This window comes from Gossypium hirsutum, chromosome A08, assembly GCF_007990345.1.
Source record: "Gossypium hirsutum isolate 1008001.06 chromosome A08, Gossypium_hirsutum_v2.1, whole genome shotgun sequence".
Classification (NCBI taxonomy): domain Eukaryota; kingdom Viridiplantae; phylum Streptophyta; class Magnoliopsida; order Malvales; family Malvaceae; genus Gossypium; species Gossypium hirsutum.
In genome coordinates this window covers 9,451,284-9,473,870 of record NC_053431.1, presented here as the reverse complement: position 1 = coordinate 9,473,870, position 22,587 = coordinate 9,451,284, and the positions used below count along the sequence as shown (strand labels likewise).

Genomic DNA, 22,587 nt, shown 5'->3' with positions numbered 1-22,587 from the left:
AGCCTAAGCTAGGTTCTCTTTTGATTGAAACCTTCGACATAGAAAACTTAAAATTCTAATATCTCGGTCTATACTTAATCTTTTAGTCTAAAACCGATTTTGTTCATCTATTGAATCACCTATGACTAATTCTCAACCTTTAAATTACACAAAACTACTCAATTCATGGTATTGAAATTTTCCTATGTACAATAGGCATTTTTCATGAAAACTCATTAAAACCTTAGAAATATTTAACGAAACTTTAAAGTAAGTTTAGAAACCTTATAATCATGTCAAAACTAATTGAAAAACACTTTGAAACCACATTTTACCCAAAATCCCAAAATCCACCATTAACGACCAAATTTTTTACTTTTATTTAAAACATGCAATTTAATAGCTAAAAATTTCCATTTAAAAGACCATATATTATTTAAAACTAATTAGGAATTGAATCATTACCTTAACTGACGAAAAACCAAGCGTTTGATCGAAAACCTGAAAAACCTAAAGCTTGACAATGGAGAAAACAATGATGTTTTTGGGTGTTTCTCTTAACTTCTAAGGTTTATGACTTGGAGGATGATAGAAATCAAATGAATTTAAGTTTGGAAAAGAAAATTGAATGGAAGAGTTAGGAGAACAAATGGACGACAAGAACAAGTTATGGAGAAGAACTAATGTGAAAATAAAACTATAAATGAGGTTTTTACATTGGATTTAAAAATCTGGTCTAACTGCCTCTTAAAACCTCTAAGTTTTAACTCTTTTACAAATCAGTCCTATTTTCAAAATTAAAGGTATTTAAAACTCATTTTCTGAAATTGATTTAATTTTCTAAAAAGCATAATAAAAAACATTACCGATATACCATGTCACAAAATTCTGAACTCTAAGGTTTTAAATTCCTAAATTACCTCTAAAACTCCTAGGCCCTATTTTGGGGTGTTACAATAAAGATAAAAAATAAAAAAAAACTTCTAGAAACAATAAAGATTGAGAGTAAGAGCAACTGTAATTACAATAACTTTAAAGGACTAGGTTACTCAAAAATCGAAGATAAGTGGTTGTGTTAAGATTCAAATCAAACAAGGTATATACATAAAGTAGTTTCCTTGTAGCATCGCCTCTAATAAATTTCCCTCCAAAATACAAAAAGTAACTCTTCATCGAAGAACTTTCCCTCTAAAAATAACGATAGTGTGTGTGAATGAACTAGTTGTAAATACCAATATTCAAAACACGAAAACGACATTAGATGTAGCATCCATTACTTTTTTGTCCATTAATATCTAATAATTTTATGTAGCACCCATTTATAAAATATGTGAGTTAACTTGTCAATGGTTATCAAGCATGTATTATATAATAATAGTAATAAAAGTAATGGAGGGGAATTAGATAAAAAGGCTAATTTCACTTTGTTTTGGAAAATCAATTAGAAAAATATTGTGAAAAAATGTTTCTGAAAAATGTGGTCATTGTTATAAATAAATGATATAAAAAATTAAAATATCTAGTTCAGTTATAATATAACGAAAAAAATAATTTAATGATATTCAAATTAATTATGATAGATGAATTTTCCATTTAAATACTTTTTAAGTAATTAATAAAGTTTATTTGTAAAATTTAATTTAAATATTTAAATCACATTTTAAATATTAAATCGCATATAAACACGACTCTTATAAATATAAATCTTTCATAAGTAATGAAATAATTGACTCAAATGAAAAATATTATTCCTTTCCCATGTCTTTATTATTACCATGATGTAATGTTTGTATTATTTTGATATTAATAAATATTTAATTTATATTATGATTTATTATTATATTTTATGATAACTTATTATTAATAATATGATATATAAAATATAAATTTTAAGTATTTTTAATAAATTAATACAAAATGTGTAATAATTTTAATATATAAACCACATTTATAATTTATATAATTAATAGAAATAAAAGGATAATTTATATCGAGGGCAAATTATCAATAAAAGCCCATTTTTTTTAAATTTACCGAAATGGGCCAGGTCAGAAATTATTTACCGGAATGGGCCAGTTTTTACAAAACGCGTCCACGTCAGCGCGTTGTCAGGGGAAAAAGCAGGAAAACGCTTCCTCAAGGAAGCGCTTTGCCTACGTGGACAGAAAACGCTTCTTTGAGGGGGCGCTTTCTGTCCATGTAGGCAAAACACTTCCTTGAGGAAGCATTTTCCCCGTGTTTGAATAGTAGCAACGGCTACTTTTTTTACCGTTGGTAACCCCCCCAACGGTCCAAAAAAAAAACTATAAAACCCCCCACCCCTTTTATTTTTTTCACACTTAAATCCTTTCAATCTTCAATCTTTCAATATTCTCTCAAATTTCTCTCAAATCTCTCAAATTTATCTTAAATTCCTCTCAAAACTCTCGTTAATTTTTTTTCAAAAAAGCTCTAATTTTATTTTTTTCTAAATTTATTTTTTAAAATAAAAAAAATTTGATCGTGTTAGCAATGGCCGGAGAATTAATTCGCTTCGATGATAAACACATATCCGTCAAACAAATAGTGCTGCTAAACGAAAAATACTGCCGCTAAATGAAAATATGGCTCTCGCACAACTGATGTTATCGGTAAATGACATGTTCCTTTCAGAACAGAATTTATACATTCGGCCAGGTTTGAGGTCATGTGACCATATCGTAAGCCGCCGTCTTATGCTTGTGTCCACTGTTCGAAAGGTATATTACATAGGTAGTCATGACCCTCTTCGTTAACTGAATGGAAAACTGCCAACATCTCATGAAAACGGTCCTTAATTATCTCATACCCTGCCAATATAAGTTGCTAGCGAAAATTACATACCACTTTTCCATTTAAAATAAATTCAATATTCCAAACGAAATTATATTAATAGAGATAAAGTTAAATAACCATGTTGGTTACTTGTCGTTTTTCAGTTGTAGAGTGAAATTGCCCGTGGTAGTTGGACGCAACGTGCCTTAGGCAATACTGATGGTGTGTGTGATGCCACATGCTTCCCTGACGCGCAATTGCGGCTAGTATTCCGGTGCCCCGATCTGATATGACACAGATATTAGGTTGGGGGCAAACATGCCTCCTTAGCCTAGAAAGAAAGAAATCCCAGTCATCAGCTGACTCCCCTAGTGTTATTGCAAACGCAATTAGAAGGATTCTCCCACTGCTATCTTGTGCCATAGCTGGTAATAGCTGATGGGTATATCTACCATACATAAAGGTACTGTCAATTTGTACCAATGGCTTACAATATGCAAATGCGTCTCGGCATTGCTTAAAGCTCCAGAAGAGACGCTTAAATACTTGGCATCCACGGAGCAATCGGTCGTTGTAGTATGCAGGTTCTATTTGAAGGTCTGTTATGCAACCTGGGACGTATCTCTCTAGCACTTGACACCACTGCCATATTTCATTATATGAAGCGTCTCACCCACTATGCATCTTCTCCAAAGCCTTCTGCTTAGCTATCCAAGTCTTGGGGTAAGAGGGCGTGTACCCCATTTGGTTACGAATATTGGCAATTAAGACTGGCACTAAAGTCTTAGGATTTGCCTTCACCGTGGGTAGTATTAAGCTAGCTAACATAGCTGAATCCATCTTGGGATGATCTTGTGAAATACCTGTCAACGAAGTACGTTAAATAATGTAACATTTAATAACAATATTATTCAAAAACCTTAAATGCTGTACCTGCAGCACATGTTTGTGGACCTTTATACTTTTTTTATCTCCCACAACCCTGTCATTTTCCTTAACGAGGCGTAGATTTTCCATGAACAACTTCCGTCTTGCACTGCACACTTCGCCTCAAACTTATCGGATTTAGATTTAATCACGTGGTAGTTAACACCGTTATTGATGCTATGTTGTTTCAATGCACCAAGAAAACTATCCTTATTGGAAAACTCCTTACCAACTTCAAATTCACTTTAATCCAATAACGAACTTGTATGATCACGCGTTCTGTATGGTAGATCTGGAAACTCCAATGCATCATCTGCAGATAGATCAACATTATGCATGTGGGCTGGAGGCGAGTATGCCCTGAATCGTGGATCTTCATCTTCATCTGAACCCCCTTTAACATCTTCAGGTTCAGTTGGAATAGGCTCCGGTTCAGAAAATAATCCAACTTCTGTACCATCACGGTCAGGCTCTCGAGGTGGATCCACATCGGACTCATCATCTAACCCACCATCATCTACGACGTATGAGGTCCCCTCACCGGTGGACGTCATGGGGAGTACATCGTCCCTTCTTTTGGGCATTTCATAACGTCCCCAATTGGATGTAGATTGCCAAGCACTATAAGTTGACGTCATTCCCCAGTATGTATTTCCAGCATCAAACATCGACCCACCTAGGTGCATGTCCTATCCACTAACAGAGTGTCGTGCAGGGGTTGTGTATTCCATACTGCTACCAAAAATCGCCGGTTCCGTGTTATGTAACCCACTAACGGAGTGTTGGGCAGGGGTCGTGTATTCCTTTCGAACAGCAGCCGCAAATATATCATTTGGCGATGCAAATTGTACATATAACTCAATATATGGTGCTCCACTAGCAAGATGAGTCTGCACCATTGCCTCTAAGCTACGAGCACCTTTGATGTCGAACGAGTCATATGTTACTGGATCAATAGAAGCACAAAATCGATACCTAATAGACAACACTTTCGTTGGCGTCGTTCCGTATTTTTTACGCCTAATCCTTTTACGAAGTTCTATCAAATCTATGTTCTGGTTAAATACCAGTCGTATTGTATTCTCCGAAAAAAAACAACACCGTTCTCTGCGTGACGAACTTCACCATCATAGTAAATAACAACACTAATGCGTTCACTCATCTTTAATTTTTATCCTTCTTAGCCTCTCTATTTTTTTTTGCTGTAAGTTATGCAACCTGAGGACAAAATTTGGCTCATTTATAGCCCAAGTTATTTCAGAAACCATTGTAGCAAAAGAACGTCCACATGGGAGTTTCTTTCAGTACTTTTGCTAAAAATGCATCTTGCTTGAAGCATTTTTGACACTATTTATGCAGACACGTCTTCTCAAAATTATTTTTTCAGAGACCACTGTAGCAAAAGAGCATCCACGTGAGAGCTTCTTCCAGTAATTTTGCTGAAAATGCATCCTGCTTGAAGCGTTTTTACCACTATTTGCGCAGACACATCTTCTCAAAATTATTTTTTCAGAGACTACTGTAGCAAAAGAGCGTCCACGTGGAAGCTTCTTTCAGTACTTTTGCTGACAATGCATCCTGCTTGAAGCGTTTTTTACACTATTTGCACAGACACGTCTTCTCAAAATTATTTTTTCAGATACTACTGTAGCAAAAGAGCGTCCACGTGGGAGCTTCTTTCAGTACTTTTGCTGACAATGCATCCTGCTTGAAGTGTTTTTGACACTATTTGCATAGACACGTCTTCTCAAATTTATTTTTTCAGAGACTACTGTAGCAAAAGAACGTTCACGTAGAAGCTTTTTTAGATTAACAAATAATTTAATTAAGTTATCCTAAACCCCAAACCCTAATTTATTTGATTTTTTTCTTAAATACCCTAAAACCCTAAAATCCTAATCTAATTTTTTTAAAATTTATAATTAATTTACTCAAGTAACCCTAAACCCTAATTTATTTAATTTTTTCCTTAAAAACCATAAACACTAAACCATAATCTAATTTTTAAAATTAGTAATTAATTTAATTAACAAACACTAAACCCTAATTTATTTAATTTTTTTTCTTAAAACCCTAAAATTTAAAAACCCAAAATTCCCAAAACCTAACCCTAATTGCAGAAAACCCTAATAAAACACGGGAAAAACACTTCATCAAGGAAGCGCTTTGCTTACGTGGATAGAAAGCGCGCCCTCAAGGAAGCGTTTTCTGTCCACGTAGGCAAAGCGCTTCCTTGAGGAAGCGTTTTCCTGCTTTTTCCCCTGACAACGCGCTGACGTAGACGCGTTTTGTAAAAATTGGCCCATTCCGGTAAATAATTTCTGACCTGACCCATTTCGGTAAAATTAAAAAAAAAAGGGGCTTTTGTTGGTAATTTGCTCTTATATCGACACCCAACAAGTTAAAAAAAAATTTCAATTTTTTATTTGGCTTAAAAAGTCATTTTGGAAATCTGATTTGACTTGAAATGCTATCATTTTAAATCATGAAAGTTAGGGTGATAAATTTTGAATTATAAAATTTTGAGATTTCAAAATATAAAGATTATTATGTATTAATTTATAATTTTATTATTTTTGAAGGGATTAAATTTATTATTATAAATTTTAAAATATTAAAAAAGTAATGCAAAAACCACCTCAATTAATTAAATATATAATAAAAAGAATAAATATCAAAATTATACATGAACATTGATACAATTTTTAATATTATATATCAACTTTAATTTGGTACATTTGTATACATCAAGTTTTAATTTTGGTTGAATTTTCACATTTCACTAACCCTATTATCTATGTGGTACAATTTTTCATTAAATCATGTGTAAATTGTCGACATAACATTTTATTAGATTAAATTGTTTCCTCCTAGATTAAAAAAATAAGCACACTTGAGAAAAGGGTTTTTTATTTCTCCTATTTTTTTAATCTAGGTGGAAATAATTTAAATTTGCTTATTTGTTCTTTAACCTAATAAAAGGTCATATAAGCAATATACATATGACTTAACGGAAATTTGTACCATAGAGATAATGTGGTTAGTGAAATGTGAAAATTGAATCAAAATTAAAGTTTGATGTATACAAATGCATTAAATTAAAGTTAATGTATAACATTACAAATTATATTAAAGTTCATGTATAATTTTGATATTTATCCCTGAAAAATGTAAATTAGAACATAAAAATAGGGGTGTAGCTAGGGGGTTGGCAGTAGAGGTGTGCATGGGCCGGGCTACCCGACCCGGCCCGAAGGCCCGCTCGAAAAATGAAAGGGTTTGGGTAAAAATATAGGCCCGAAATATGGGTTTGGGCAAAAAAATGAAGCCCGTTTAGAAAATGGGCTGGGCTCGGGTAAATTTTTTTTTGCCCGGGCCCGGCCTGAATTATATACTATATATATATATATTATTTTTAATCAAATTTACATTTTATTTTCAATTTTAATATAATCACTTTTTATTATATTTTTAATTTGTGTATTGTTTTAAGAATTGTTTTAGTATAATTTTTTATTTGTTTTTAAATTTTATTTTTAATATATATATATCAACAAGAACACTTTACTGCTTATAAATTTCCTCATTGGTGAAGAATACTTTGTCAAGGTAAATGATATAAATTTGCTCTTGCTTGTTTACGTTTTGGAACTTATAGTATTACTGAGTGGTCTGTTATATAAAATACTAGTCTATTATGTGAAAATTTTTTGTTTTCCATATAAACAAACTATTATGATGTTGAAATTGTTCATTACAATGAAGATTAGGCATGTTGTAATGCGTAGAATGTATTTGTTTGTAAAAAAGTAAATTACAAAGGATCAGATTATGCACTAGCTGGTTAGCATCAGGCTCTAAAACTTGTTTACCTATACTTGATGAAAGTTTGGTCCATGATCAGCCAACTTGAATGAGGTTGTGAGGGCTAGGCAATCGAGCCTGTGATGTAAAATCTATATATTATGTGGGTTTCCATTTCCATAACATGGAAAAAATCTCTTTTTATCTTTTAATTGAATTTGGCATTTTGTTGTTTTAAGCAGTAAAGAGTTCTTGTTGTTTTATATATATATATATATATATATATATTATTTTTAATCATATTTATATTTTATTTTCAATTTTAATATAATCATGTTTTTAAATGTATTTGATTTATTATATTTTAAAATTTTTATTTAATGAAATAAGCTAAAAAAAAAATTTAATATGAGCAGGGCCAGGCTCGGGCTTGACAATTTTATTTTGGGCCGGGCTTGGACAAATTTTTAGGCCCATATTTAGGCCCGGGCCCGAGCCTAGAAAGTGGGCCTAAATTTTTGTCTGGGCCCGACCCAAACCCGGCCCGGCTCGGCCCATGCACACCTCTAGTTGGCAGGGTCCCGAGACTCTTAAAATGGAAAATTTTTATTTTGGTCCCTTTAAATTTTATAAAAATTTAAATTAGTAAAGGTAAAATTACACTTTGGCCCCCTCTAAAAATGATAAAAATTTGATTTAATCCTTTAAAAATTATAAAGATATAGATATTAAAATGGTGAAATTACATTTTTACCATCGTAAAAATATACAATTTAATTTCAGCCTCCTAAAAAATTTTTCTGACTTCGTCTTTGCATAAAACCAAATATATTATTTGAAAATCATATATAAGTTTTTGAGGAGTACAAGCACAAATAATATACTAGATTTTTTCATACCCATGATGTGGGTGAAATGAAATATTTTATGTTACAAATATTTTCTTTTAAAATTTGTTTAATAAAGAATATAGACGGAGTAATGACAAACTTGTATTTTAAAAATGGTATAAAAGTATAAAAAAACAAGTATGCCATCATAATAATATTAATTATAATTTAAACTAAAGGGGTATTTTGTAATTTTATAATTGAGTTGGTGACTTGGTTAAGGATTAACCAACTCAGTGAAAATTTTAAGGGTTAATTACACCAACAGCCCCCGAACTTTGGGGTAGCTGACAAAATAGTCACTTAGGTTTCATTTCAGTTACTCAACTTTTGAAAAGTTACAAAACAGTCCTTTTTGCCGTTTTCTGTCACAGACGTCACAACAAAGTGACATGGCAACTGACAGCGTCATTGGTGTAAAAAAACTATCCAGCTAGCTAGATACTCTCACTTTAATAGCCCTACCAGCACCATTTTAAGGTTAGAGAAAAAGAAAAAGAAGAAGAGAGAAGAAGAAGAAGGAGAAGAGGAAAAATGGAGATGCCCTGTATGTAGACCTAATGACCCTCCATTCATTGTATCTCATATTCAACCTCAAGCTCCTCACTTATTTCCTTTCACCTTCTCATTCACTCAACCACCAACAAGATTCTCCTTTCAAAGAACTATACCAGGACTTTTTTTTCTGCTATGGCAATTTAGAAGCGAAGTTAATCACCCAATTATTTGCTTTGGATGAAGAACACTAAGAATATTGGCTAAGAAGTCAAAAGATATAAAAAAAATTAACAGTTCTACAAAGCTCTTCTCTCCCCAAATTGTTCCTAAAAACTAATGTGGTTGATTGCTGATAACAAAGAGATAGAGGCGTTTAAAAAAAAACAGAACCTAAGAAAATATTTTCTCCAAAACAGTTCAGACAAATATTATAACCTTTTTTGCCATATATGCTCGTTGGAAATTCAGATTTTAGAAACAAAAAGCCAATGACACAATTCTTCATTTTTTTTAGGTAAATTACACCAATAATCACCCAACTGTTGGTGTAATTTACCCTATAATAAATTATCCCCAAGCAAAAAAACCAATCATACCCTAAACCCTTATACCCTGTTAATCGATTATTGAATCAATTTCTAACCCTAAACCCTTCTTAACTAATTCTCGAATTAGTTTCAACCCTAAACCAACCTAAATCACAATCGAAATTTCCCCAAATCGATTTTTTCCCCAAATCCCTTTAATCCTAATATGTTTCTAATTTTTTACCCTTAAACCCATAACCCTTCAATTTTTTTCCCTAAACTCGCCCCAAACCAAGACCCATCAGCCTCTTCACCAATGTGACAAGTTAACTTGCCACATCAGCTGGTTAACTTGCCATGTCAGCATCCCGTTAACACCCTAACGGAAACTGTTAATCAGTGACTATTTTGTCACTTTTTTATAATGTTAGTGACTGTTTCGTAACTTTTTGAAAGTTGAGTAATTGAAATGAAACCTAGGTGACTGTCTTGTCAGCTACCCCAAAGTTGGGTGACTGTTGGTGAATTTACCCAAATTTTAAATATAAGTAATAAGATTATAACAAATATGGAAAGAAAAAAAATGTCATCATAATAATATTAGATGATAATTTAAAACAAGTGATATTTTTATGATTTCACAACTGAGTTGTAACCCGTTAAGGGTGACACTAACTCAGTAAAATACTTAAATATAAGTATTAGATTAGATATTATATCTATAATTTAAACAATACAAACACAATAAGTTGAAAACTAGTTCATAGATACAAATAATACATATTATAAAACACAATAAATTGAAAAACTATAATATATATGAGCTATATTATAATAATCGGGATAAACTTACATCACATATAGTGAGACATAAATTCAAAATAAATTTAAGAGAGAACTCATACATCATATTTACGTATTATAAGACTCAATACTTGAGACATCAATGTTAAATCTCAATTTTACCATTAGAATGAAATGGAATCGAATCTCTTAGAATTATGCATAGAAAATATTATTTAATGTTTTGGTACACAAAAATAATTTGAATTGATGGTCGAACCGATCAAGTTATTAGTTCATTGGAAACTAAATAAATTATTAAAAATAAAAAAATTGATTCGACTAGTTAATTAATCTGTTCGAATCGATTTTTGACCAACCAATTATCCGTTCAACTGTTTCAAATACTATAATATAAATACTATTCAATTAAATGAACATGCATACTAGAGTTATGTATAGGAGTACAAATAAGACCAAAATGATATGTTGACACCAATTAACGACTAATATAAGAAACTCAATAAAGTATGTTGACTGTAACGTAACGACAATAAAATTTACATTCTGCAATGGAATGAGGACTCAATATATGTGTTTGCATATGTGTATATATCTCCATTGATGTATAAAAGGGGGAAAAAAAGAAAAAAGAAGAAAAACCTCTTGTCTGCCCAGCCCATGATTTGTTCATCTTAATATAATGCTGTAAAAATTTGTCGCTACAATTTTTCCCATTATCCTTCTCTATCTCTCTTCCTTGCGTGCCTAACACAAAATGGAAATTATTAACCAACAGAGTTGTAGACACATGGCTTGAGGGATGGTTCATTTCTTTGCCTATTTTTCGTGCTTTCATTGAAGCTTCTTTCAATGCCATCCGATAAAAAAAGAAAAAGAAAAAGGGCTTAGTGATTTAATCTGAAAGTTACGAGATTTTTAATGGTTCACCCACGTACCCAGAAGGCCCTGGAATCTCGTATGTTTGAGAAGAGACGTTCGATTTCCTTCCCTGCAATGCATTTATCATTCAAGATGTTATTTGGTTGTTGAGTTTGTCGATTGTTGTAAATTATCAAAATTCAAGATTTGTTGCGTGTGACATACATACAATATTCGATTGCTGGTTAGAGGGTTAGGGTTTTTGAGGCCAAAGACTGTTGCTTTTTTCTGTCTTCTATGCTTCTTTAGTGGTTTTATGAATTGGGTATTTGTGTTTGAAGCGTTTGTGTATTTTAGTTCCTTGTTTGTGCATCGAGTGGTTATAGTCTTATAGGGTTAAGTTGCTTCGAGGTTGCAACTTGCAAGGATTTCGGCATCTGAAGTTGTTATTAGATTGATCAAAAGATATGAGTCGTAGGGTGCGGCGCAAGGTGGCAAATAAAGGGAAGGATGGCGTTGTCTCACTAAGTTGCTATGAAACCGGAGTTGAGGATTTAGGTACTGAGAGAAATGGGGTTGTTGATTGGACAATCTTACCTGATGATACAGTGATTCACTTATTTTCGCGGCTGAATTATCGTGATCGGGCGAGTTTGTCATCGACTTGTAGGGCATGGAGGGTTTTGGCTGCTTCTCAATGTTTATGGAGTTCATTGGATGTCCGTGCTCATAAATTTGATACTACAATGGCTACTTCACTTGCCCCCAGGTGTATAAATCTTCAAAAGATAAAGTTTCGAGGGGCAGAGTCTGCTGATGCAGTAATTCATCTTCAATCTAAGAACTTGTGTGAAATAAATGGTGATTACTGCAGGAAAATAACTGATGCCACTCTATCTGTGATTGTTGCTCGACATGAGGCTCTGGAAAGTATTCAGCTCGGTCCAGACTTTTGTGAAAGGATCACTGGTGATGCTATAAAAGCAATAGCTTTTTGCTGTCCAAAGCTGAAGAAACTTCGGTTATCTGGAATAAAGGATGTTTTTGCCGATGCAATCAACGCTTTGGCTAAGCACTGTCCTAATCTGATTGACATTGGGTTCCTTGATTGTTTGAATGTTGATGAGGCAGCCTTGGGAAATATTTTATCTGTCCGGTTTCTCTCTGTTGCAGGGTCGTCAAATATGAACTGGAGTGTGGTTTCACATCTATGGCACAAGCTGCCTAAATTGATCGGGTTGGATGTTTCAAGAACTGATATTGGTTCAACTGATGTTTCTAGATTACTATTCTCATCCCAGAGCTTGAAGGTTTTGTGTGCTTTAAATTGTCCGGTTCTTGAAGAGGACACTAGTGTTAGCACAATTAAAACCAAAGGGAAATTGTTGCTTTCTCTTTTTTCAGATATTTTTATCGAACTATCTTCTTTATTTGCCGACACCACAAAAAAAGGGAGGAACGTGCTTTTAGATTGGAGGTGCTCAAAGAAAAAAGATAAAAACTTGATTGAGATCATGACTTGGCTTGAATGGATCCTATCTCATACACTTTTGCGTACTGCTGAGAGCAATCCGCAAGGTCTTGATGATTTCTGGCTTAAGCAAGGAGCGGCACTGTTGCTCAGCTTAATGCAGAGCTCACAAGAGGATGTTCAAGAAAGGGCAGCCACTGGACTTGCGACTTTTGTTGTTATTGATGATGAAAATGCTAGCATAGATTGCAGAAGGGCTGAAGCAGTTATGCTAGATGGTGGCATCCGACTTCTTCTGAACCTAGCGAAATGTTGGCGGGAAGGGCTACAATCTGAGGCTGCAAAGGTTTTTATATATATATGTATATATTATTTTGAAAAATTATGGTTTTATCCTCACAGTAACAACTACATCATATTCCTTCCTTTTATCTGATTTTCTCTACTGCCTATAGGATTATTCGATATAGTTGATTTGGACTTTTGGATGGTGTAGGCTATAGCTAACTTGTCAGTGAATGCAAATGTTGCAAAAGCTGTGGCTGAAGAAGGAGGAATTAATATCCTTGCTTTGTTGGCGAGGTCCATGAACAGGATGGTAGCTGAGGAGGCTGCTGGAGGGCTATGGAACCTTTCTGTCGGGGAAGAGCACAAGGTTTGTACTATCAGCACCTTTTCTCATACCTGGGAACATAATCTTTTGATCTCTAGTTCTAATCACTTTCTTTTTTAACAATTTAGGCTGCAATTGCTGAAGCTGGTGGAGTCAAAGCTTTGGTTGACCTTATATTCAAATGGTCTTCTGGTTGTGATGGAGTTCTTGTATGTTTCTCTTTATGCAATGTATTTGGTTTGTGTGCTATTTTTCAATACCATGTGAGCATCAGCACACGGTTTCAGGCTTATACTTCATTGGTTGGATCGTGATTTCCTTTTTCCGTTTTCAGGAGCATGCAGCTGGTGCCTTGGCAAATTTGGCAGCCGATGATAAATGTAGTACGGAAGTTGCCATTGCAGGAGGTGTGCATGCATTGGTGATGCTTGCTTGTAGTTGCAAGTTTGAAGGAGTGCAAGAACAGGTGCTGTTACTTTCACGATTAAGAAGCGCACCTTTGACTCTGCATGATATATGCCCTAAAGTTCCATTGAATTGTTTTGATTAGAAATTATTAGAGTTATCTGATTTTTCTTTGTTACAACACCTAGTCTCAACAACTCTGAAATTGATACCACAGTATCTAGAGTATTTTGTCACATTGTTCTAGATTGTTGAAAACTTTGTTAGTACCCTTATCAATGCCATACTGCACTTCTTTGATGCTAAGCATCCTATCATGTGCAAATGCTAATTATGCAATGCATTCATCTCTCTGGTAGTCATGGAATTAGGAAAGCTTCTAAATTCAATATTCCATTTTTTTCCTTTTCAGCATTCTAGTATTAGTTGTGTACAAGTACTGCATGTTTGTTGCGAGTTGTTTAATGTCATGTCTAAAAATACTAGGCTGCTCGGGCCTTAGCAAATTTGGCTGCTCATGGTGATAGCAACAGTAACAATGCTGCTGTAGGACAAGAGGCTGGTGCTCTTGAAGCACTAGTTCAGCTTACTCGTTCTCCTCATGAAGGTGTCAGGTAATTTAACTTACATGTTTCTTCTGGCTCTTTGATATCTTAAATGCTTTCATTTCCGCATCTTTAGTGTAAGTGCATTTTCTCATTATAATTTTTGCTGTATTTGGCAGCATAGAACTGATGCTTTAGAATTGATTTTGGCTGGAGCTGAAAGCTTTTCTGTCCTAGGTTTTCATTGATTGTTCCCTCTAGTTCCATCAGATTCCTGTCCAAAGTTCTGATTCTCTTCTGCTGAACATGTTGCTATCTCTATACAACTTTTTAGATGCTTTTGCCTGTACATAGGGTCACTGTTCATCTCGTGGACCGACAATATTGTTTCAGCTCTCTTCCTTTTTCGTGCTGATGTACAATAATAAATCCTGTCTATAATCATAGACCTTAGGTTCTTTTTTCTCCATGCACAAAATTATGTTGTGTTTCCTTAATAGGTTTGTTTTAATGTATATGATATCTGCTGATTGAAACAGGCAAGAAGCTGCTGGTGCATTGTGGAATTTATCATTTGACGACAGAAATCGAGAAGCAATTGCAGCTGGTGGTGGTATTGAGGCCTTGGTATAATTTTCTTTTTTTTTTTTTTAGCCCCTATTTTTTTCTCCATCTAAGCAGGGCTAGTCTTGGTTACCATTATGTGAAACAAAAAGTGGATAATTGTTGGTGGTCCATTTAAAGGCTTCCAAATATCCAGTAACTTGGTGTACAGATTACATAAATTTTGCTTGGGCAAATTGTTCTCCATAGACTTAAATTATGTTTACTGCAGTAATTCCTTAATTTACCTTTATATGTTTAAATGTGGAGTGGATGTGTCTTAGTCATCTGAAGCTTTCTCTTTCATGTATGCCTGGATTCCAATAGACATATTTGATGTTTCATTCCTTTCCCTTGTTTTGGTGAGATGGTGCAAAAGTCTGAATCCTGAAATAATATTAACCACTACAGTGAAGTGCTATGGAAATTGATTAATTTTAATTGAAGATTAGTTGAATTATGCTCTTGGCTTCATGATATTCTCTGGTAGAGCCAATCGGAATAAAATTTTTGTCGTGATACTAATATGTGCTTCATTTGTTAAAGAGCTCATTACATCTTAAGGGTATTGATTTTTTCTCTAAATTTCTTTTATTATTATTTTTGCGCAGGTTACTCTAGCCCAATCCTGTTCAAATGCTTCCCCAGGTCTTCAAGAGAGGGCAGCTGGTGCTCTTTGGGGATTGTCAGTGTCAGAAGCCAACAGGTATTGCAGTTTTTGATTCTGTATGTGGACATGACTTACGAGGAAGTTGGCAATAATTATCATGATTACCACTACCAAAGCTTCATGATAAGACATGGAAGTTTTTTACTGGATAATAGGCTGAACTGTATTAAAGAATTTCTTAATGTTAACGGCACAACTGCATTTTTCTTCTAGTTCATACATTATTCAATAAGATATTCTCATTTTGTGATGCCATAGCTAATAGGCAGAATATTGATGCTATTTGTATCGTTCTTTGTCAGCATTGCTATTGGACAAGAAGGTGGTGTTGCACCTCTGATTGCTCTTGCTCGCTCTGATGCTGAAGTAAGCATTTTCATAATCCCGCGCTCATAGTTTGTGCATAATCTATTTTTGTTTCGGTGGAATCTTAGTTGATCTTAACTTTTGCTTTCACTTTCAGGATGTTCATGAAACTGCAGCAGGGGCTCTTTGGAACCTTGCTTTTAACCATAGTAATGCTCTTCGGATAGTTGAAGAAGGTGGGGTTCCTGCACTTGTTCATCTTTGTTTGACATCAGAATCAAAGATGGCATGCTTCATGGCTGCATTGGCACTGGCATACATGTTTGATGGAAGGTAATCGTTGCTATCCTTAATTGCATAAAGTTTAACTAACATATCTTTCTCTATTTTCTGTCTAGATTGTTTTCAGGACCTTGTAGTGTTAAGTTTACTTGTATGCTGATCACTATAATATGTAATTGATATTATATTGTTGTAGTGTTCCTTATCATGATGAAGTTTAAGGTTAAAGACCATTTTTAACAAAGGCTGAAAGCTGGAATTTATCTCTATCCTTATAACAGCTTAAAAACAGAGCAAATCAGTAAAGTTATATATGGATAAAAATTATATGTTTCTATTCATAGATCTTTCAGTTAAGTTCAGAGAAAAAAAAGACAATAGCTTTGTTACAGGTTTTGTTAGAGCCTGATGTGGATGCTGACCATTATTCCTACCTAAGTAATGAGTTAAGATCAATTAGAACTTGTGGAAGCTACATTCACATTTTATGGAGTGTAAACAGTGATAGTTAAATTTTGGTTTTTACCTTCAAATCTTGGGGCATATGTGGTTTTCCTTTATATATCCTCCTTGGTTGAATAAGAGGTGCACATTAAAGATTAAGCCAACCGATTAATTAAACTTATAGAGTAATTCTTACTGAAACACTCTTTGATAGATTGAATTGAAATTTTAGATGACATTGGCAATAGTGACTTTAAAGGGTATTAAATAGTTTTCTTTTCAGAAATTACTTTCTGAGAGTTGCTATCTGGTAGAAGATAAATCGAAGCGCCAGAATGATGAATATCCTGATAGATGAGGTTGATATGACCAAGCAGTTGGTGGTTTATTATGCATTGCAAGATATCATAACATGTTAATATCCATGTATCTTGTTAAATAATATCCATAGCCATCTTGGTAATATTTTTTCTCTGAATGATATTTTAAGCAGAACTGATGAGTTTACACCAATGGTCACATCATCAGAAAGCAGTTTAAAGAGTGTGAGCATGGATGGGCCCAGAAGACTGGCTTTGAAGCATATCGAAGCTTTTATTCTCAGATTCTCCGATGCACAAGCATTTGCAGCAGCAGCTGTTTCATCAGCTCCAGCAGCATTGGCACAAGTAACTGAAAAAGCTCGCATTCAAGAAGCAGGGCATCTAAGATGCAGGTCTGCCTTTTCTCTGTTTGTATTGCAGAAGCATCTGTACTTTCGGGATAATTATGTTCTTAATTAAATGAAGTTACAAAAAGATAACCCCAGTATGATATCTGTCTACGTTTGTGCGACACTCGATAAAATAACCAGTTCAGTGAGTTTGCTGCTCACTTACCAAATTTTCTTTATTAAAATCCTGTTCCAGCTATTCTTTAGTGCCTGGAATTCATTAATCATGTTGAATAGTGGTGGTCGCTTTTTTATGCTAGCCCTCTCTCCTTCATGTCATGCTTGCTTTATTGTCACCTCCCCGAATTAACTTTTTATATTCCTTAGTGGGGCTGAAATTGGAAGATTTGTCTCCATGCTTCGAAACTCATCTTCAATACTCAAGTCATGTGCTGTTTTTGCTCTACTCCAGGTAATTTATATCTATGATTTCCTTCTTAAGCATAATATATATTGCTAAAATATTACTCCCAAGGGATTTTTACATGTTCCTTTGTCGGTTATTATATATATAATTTTATTCGATAATTGCAGTTTACCATCCCTGGTGGTCGACATGCAGTGCACCATGCTAGCCTTATGCAGGGTGCTGGAGCGGCAAGGGTTCTACGTTCTGCAGCCGCAGCAGCAAATGCTCCTATTGAGGCTAAAATCTTTGCACGAATCGTACTCCGAAACCTTGAGCACCACCAAGTAGAACATTCCATCTAATTCAGGAACCACCTTAGTGTTAGCCAAGGGTTTCAGATGCCACTGTAACATTTCAAATATACGAAGTCTGTTCAATATTTTCATACTTTTAGGATTGAATAAATTTACTTTCTCCTTCCCTGCAACTAATCTTTGCATGAGGATTTGTAAGCATGTAACTCATCATTTGTCTTTGTATTAATTGGAACAATTATGTAATTTATGCCGTTATGAAAACTTAAAATTATTTGAAACCAAATAATTTAAATGTTAAAATTGAATTATCGCAAATGATTCGAATTATAAGTGACTCAAATTGCAGATGGGGATTTGTCTTGATCAAAATTCAACTCGATTGGCCTAGTTGAGAGCTCTAATCTCATGCACAGAACATCATTAGCTAATGAAATTATTCCCTGTAGTTGCTTTAGCTTTGAGCTTTGCCCAAGCATCATTAGAAAAAGAAAACATTCTTCGACTTAAGCAGCTTCCATCTCTGGTTGTCCCCTCATGTGCATCCGCAACTGCAGCAACACAGACTGTATCAATTCCCATTGAGGATGCAGTTTATCTGCAGATACAAACTCCAAAACCCTCCTATCAACCTCAATAAGACTGCAGCCAGCCTCTTTTCTAGCCCCATTCCTTCTCATCTCTCTCCTAATTTCTTCTACATCTTCCCATCTTTTCTCAGCGGCATACAAATTCCTTAACATCACGTAACTGCCGTGATTAGTTGGCTCCATATGGACCAACTTATTTAGCACTCTCTCTGCTCTTTCAACATTATTCAAGGACCAGTATGCAAATAGGAGTGAAGTGAGAATTATTGCATTGGCTTCATATGGCATACTTTCTATCAGCTTCTCTGCTTCCTCCACACATCCCGCCCTCCCTAACAGATCAACCATACAACCATAATGCTCGATTTTCGGGGTGAGCCTGAAATCTGCCATTGCTTTAAACCACCTCTTACCTTCCTTCACCAGACCACCATGGTTACAAGCAGACAAAACACCAATCATGGTCACATCATTTGGCACGATTCTTCGATTCTGCATTTCCAAAAATACACCCAATGCTTCTTTGGCACACCCATTTACAGCATATCCATTTATTAAAGCATTCCATGAAGCTATTTCTCTTTCTGGCATCTCATCAAAAACTTTTTTCGCTTTATTTATGTCTCCGCATTTTGCATACATATCAACAAGTGCTGTACATACATTGGTTGCTCTATCAAGTTTCTTCCTCTGAACAAAATGGTGAACCCATTCACCCAATTCAAGAGCACCCAAATCAGCAATAGGTGGAAGAATGCTCACAATGGTAACTTTATCTGGCTCAAACAATGTGGTCGATTGCAGTTCATGAAACAATTTCAATGCTTCATGAGGTTGCCTATTCTGACAGTACCCAGCAATCATTGCATTCCAAGATACTAGGTTTTTTTCGGGCATGGAATCAAATAACAATCTGGCGGACACAGCATCACCACTATTGCAATATCCATTAATCATGATAGTCCAAGAAATCACGTTCCTATTTGGCATTTGATTAAACAAACTTCGAGCCGAATCCAAATCTCCCAACTTAACATACCCATCAATCATAGCATTGTATAAGACAGAATCCTCCTCCTCAGGCATCTCATCCAAAAGCTTCTTTGCTCTCTCCATATTCCCAGCTTTTGCATAGCCACAAATCAGAGCTGTCCATGAAACTACACTTCTGTCAGGCATTTCTTCGAAAACCTTTCTTGCTGAACCCATGATTCCAAGCTTTGCGTACATATCAAGCAAAGCTGTTGAAACATACAAATCCAAGCAAAACCCAAATTTCATCACGTGATTATGTATCTGTAAACTCTCACAGACTGCCATGTTTAAAGCACAAGACTTCGCAAGGGTCAAAAATGTGAACTTGTTGGGAACAAAACCCTCCTCATCTTTCCTAAGATCTCTATAAAGAGTGAAAGATTGGGTAAATTGGTTGACACCCAGATGGGCTTTGATCATAGAATTGCAAAGAAGCGTGTCGTTTCGGTGAGGCCTAACATCGAACAAGCGGCGGGCGTGGTTTATAGCGGAAAGAGAGGAAATAAAAGCGCATGCCCTGATGAACTTAGTGAAGATATTAAGGTTGGTTTCGACGGAGTGACGGAGCATGAAAGCGTGGATTTGGAGGAGAGTGGTTTTCGTGTTCTTTTGTTGGAGAAGAAACATGCATTTTCTCTCGACCGGACGCCATAGCGAGTGCAACTGCAAGTGTGGTTCTTCTTTATCTCTCATCTATCAACGCCGCTTTTTTTTGTCCCTTTGGCTTAGATTTCGAACAGAAAAATCATTTGAATTTGTTTAAAAATTTTAAAGGAACTGCCTTAAATAGTTAAATGCTACTTTCCCCTTAATTTTTATACGGGTTTATTATCTAATCTTATAATATCTTCACCACGGTCTTGCATACTTTTTCCTCTTCGCCTGCGAAACAGAGGTGATTGCCGGTAAAAATACCGACATAAAGTGGCTACCTTCAGAGTTTAGAGTTTTAATACGTAACACCCAACAAGGGAGTTGACTGCTCCATGCAAAACAGAAGCGAGTAAAAGAAAATGAAACCGAGTGGTTGAATTTGTTTAAATCGAGCAATTTTGGGTTCAAATTTTGGATTATTTTGAATTCAGATTATTATTATTATTCAATCAACTAACATCCATCTTTTCAATAATTTCAAAATGCATCTGCATATCAGGCTTCCTATCAGCAAAATAAAATCTCTCACACACCTTCAATTTCCCACCACTTTTCTCATCTTCGCTTTCAATCATACGATACAATCTGTTCTTCTCATCCTGTATCCAAATTCTGCGGCCGTCGCACCACTGCCTAGGAGTTCCATGCAGAAAGAAACGAACCCTGGGGCCTCCATCCGCAACCCGTTTCGATATCCTTTCGATCACGTCTTGGTCAGTGATGTATGCACCACAAGAGTTTAACCCCACATCCACGTAATGAATCTCAGTGATGCTGTTTAATAAGCTTTCCTTAGTCGTGGGAAGTATTTGAACCTCCTCTTGGACATTAACCCCTGCAGGCTGTTCTCTTATGTGGGATTTGTCATCCAAAGAACCAAGTTCAGCCACAAGCTGGTTAACTGCAGTACCACCTTTGCTGAAACCAAGAACTACGGTTTTGGGTCGTGATGTAGATGATGAACTAATGGAGCATGGTTTCTTCGTTCCACTTGAAACTACATCTTCTGCCTGCAATAATGATATAAGTTTAGTACATGGGAACAATCCAAGCAAAGACGTTATACCAATATGTGCTATTTCATCAAATTTGCTTTTTGTTTAAAAGCTCCATCTCAATTTTAATATTAAGCAAATTACTCTCTATCAAATACAAAAATATTTTAATCTTCTTAATTTTAAAAGTAAATAACTAAAGACAATTAATTATAACAGTAATATTTTTTATCAATTATATATATTTTCATTAATATAATAATAAATTTAATTATAAAAAAATTAATCTTCCTTATCTTAATTTAATTAATTCAGCCTTTGTCACTTGATTTAAAAAAGTTAGAACGCTATATTTAAACATTATTTCAATATTTATGTAGAATATATAAATATCTGAAGTTAAATATATTATTATACCAATTAAAATTATAATAATTAATACAAAATATAAATATATTATTAATTCTCCTTAATTGCTTACTTTCAAATTCAAAATTTTTGTGATAACCATTTGCTTAATATGAAATTGAGAGTACTTAAAAATTGTTTTTACCCAGTTTTTTCAGTCAAGCATATACCTGTTGAAGACAATTTGATAAGAGAGAGACAGCTGATGTAGAAGCCGGGAATCCAACAGGAGAATATGATTTAGGCTCACCATACTGATTGACTGATGGGATAAAATCCTTGTAAACTGCAAAAGGTCCATTGAAAATGGAAGCCTGGATGACCCAAGCATTAACAGACCCGCCAAATTTAGAAACCAAAACTTGAGCTACGTTTTGCAGATCCGATAGCCTCTCAACCACAGGGTTCCTTGTCCCTTCAACTCTGTCTCCATTGAAAAATATGGCATTCGCTGATGGCACCTATTTCCAATCATCTCACGGTATATTATAGATTTCGAACCATGCTTTTCAAGTTTGAGAGAAAGAAAAACGAAAGAAACTTACAGTTAGGGATTTGGAAGCAGAGGAGAAGCAGAGAGATGCGGCGATTCGGTAGTAATTTTTACAGTTTGGGGCTAATTTCACATTGAAAACACCACTCCAACGATCCATGGAAATAAAAGAAGGTTGTTCGGTCTAAAAGAAAAAAAAAACAAGAGAAAGTTGCAGTTGTGTTAAGGTTGGAACTCTAACATGAGAGAAAATCGTTATCTGGGTGAAGAAAGAACGTAGAGAAACCGAGATGCTCAGAGAAACTAAAGAGAATAATATATTGGGTTCGGTCTGGTTTTGTAGGACGATACTTGAATGTTGGGCTAAGGTGCAAATTCAGATCTAGCTCAATGCGGCCAATATGAGCCAATTTAGTTATTATTTATATAATTTGTAGACTCCTAATTAAATTGAATACTAAATTAAAAGCAAAAATGAATGTATTGGAGAAGTTTAAATATTAGAGATAATATTATTAGGAAGAATAATACAGACTTCAAATATGGATCTTAAAAAGACTATGAAGAAACCATGAATTTTGAATATAGATAATATATTTAAGGAGAGTATTTGAT

At 34.7% G+C, this 22,587-nt stretch overlaps 3 protein-coding genes across 3 annotated transcripts; 1 reads left to right on the top strand and 2 right to left on the bottom strand.

Annotated features, from left to right (window-relative positions):
- Positions 1-10,800: 10,800 nt before the first annotated feature.
- LOC107895827 (protein ARABIDILLO 1) lies at positions 10,801-18,086 on the top strand. Its single transcript, XM_016821069.2, has 12 exons — positions 10,801-12,900; positions 13,051-13,209; positions 13,296-13,376; positions 13,502-13,633; positions 14,059-14,186; positions 14,657-14,744; positions 15,332-15,426; positions 15,693-15,756; positions 15,854-16,029; positions 16,916-17,137; positions 17,462-17,546; positions 17,669-18,086. The coding sequence occupies exons 1-12, from the start codon at positions 11,551-11,553 to the stop codon at positions 17,843-17,845; spliced, it is 2,757 nt and encodes a 918-aa protein (XP_016676558.2). The 5' UTR covers positions 10,801-11,550; the 3' UTR covers positions 17,846-18,086.
- Positions 18,087-18,105: 19 nt separating this feature from the next.
- On the bottom strand, positions 18,106-20,355 carry LOC107895920 (pentatricopeptide repeat-containing protein At2g44880). Its single transcript, XM_016821141.2, has one exon. The coding sequence runs from the start codon at positions 20,113-20,115 to the stop codon at positions 18,304-18,306; it is 1,812 nt and encodes a 603-aa protein (XP_016676630.1). The 5' UTR covers positions 20,116-20,355; the 3' UTR covers positions 18,106-18,303.
- A 117-nt stretch (positions 20,356-20,472) lies between these two features.
- Positions 20,473-22,370, bottom strand: LOC107896032 (uncharacterized). The gene is made up of 3 exons (XM_016821215.2): positions 22,025-22,370; positions 21,650-21,940; positions 20,473-21,086 (listed from the first exon to the last, which is right to left on the bottom strand). The coding sequence occupies exons 1-3, from the start codon at positions 22,130-22,132 to the stop codon at positions 20,526-20,528; spliced, it is 960 nt and encodes a 319-aa protein (XP_016676704.1). The 5' UTR covers positions 22,133-22,370; the 3' UTR covers positions 20,473-20,525.
- Between the last annotated feature and the right edge of the window lie 217 nt (positions 22,371-22,587).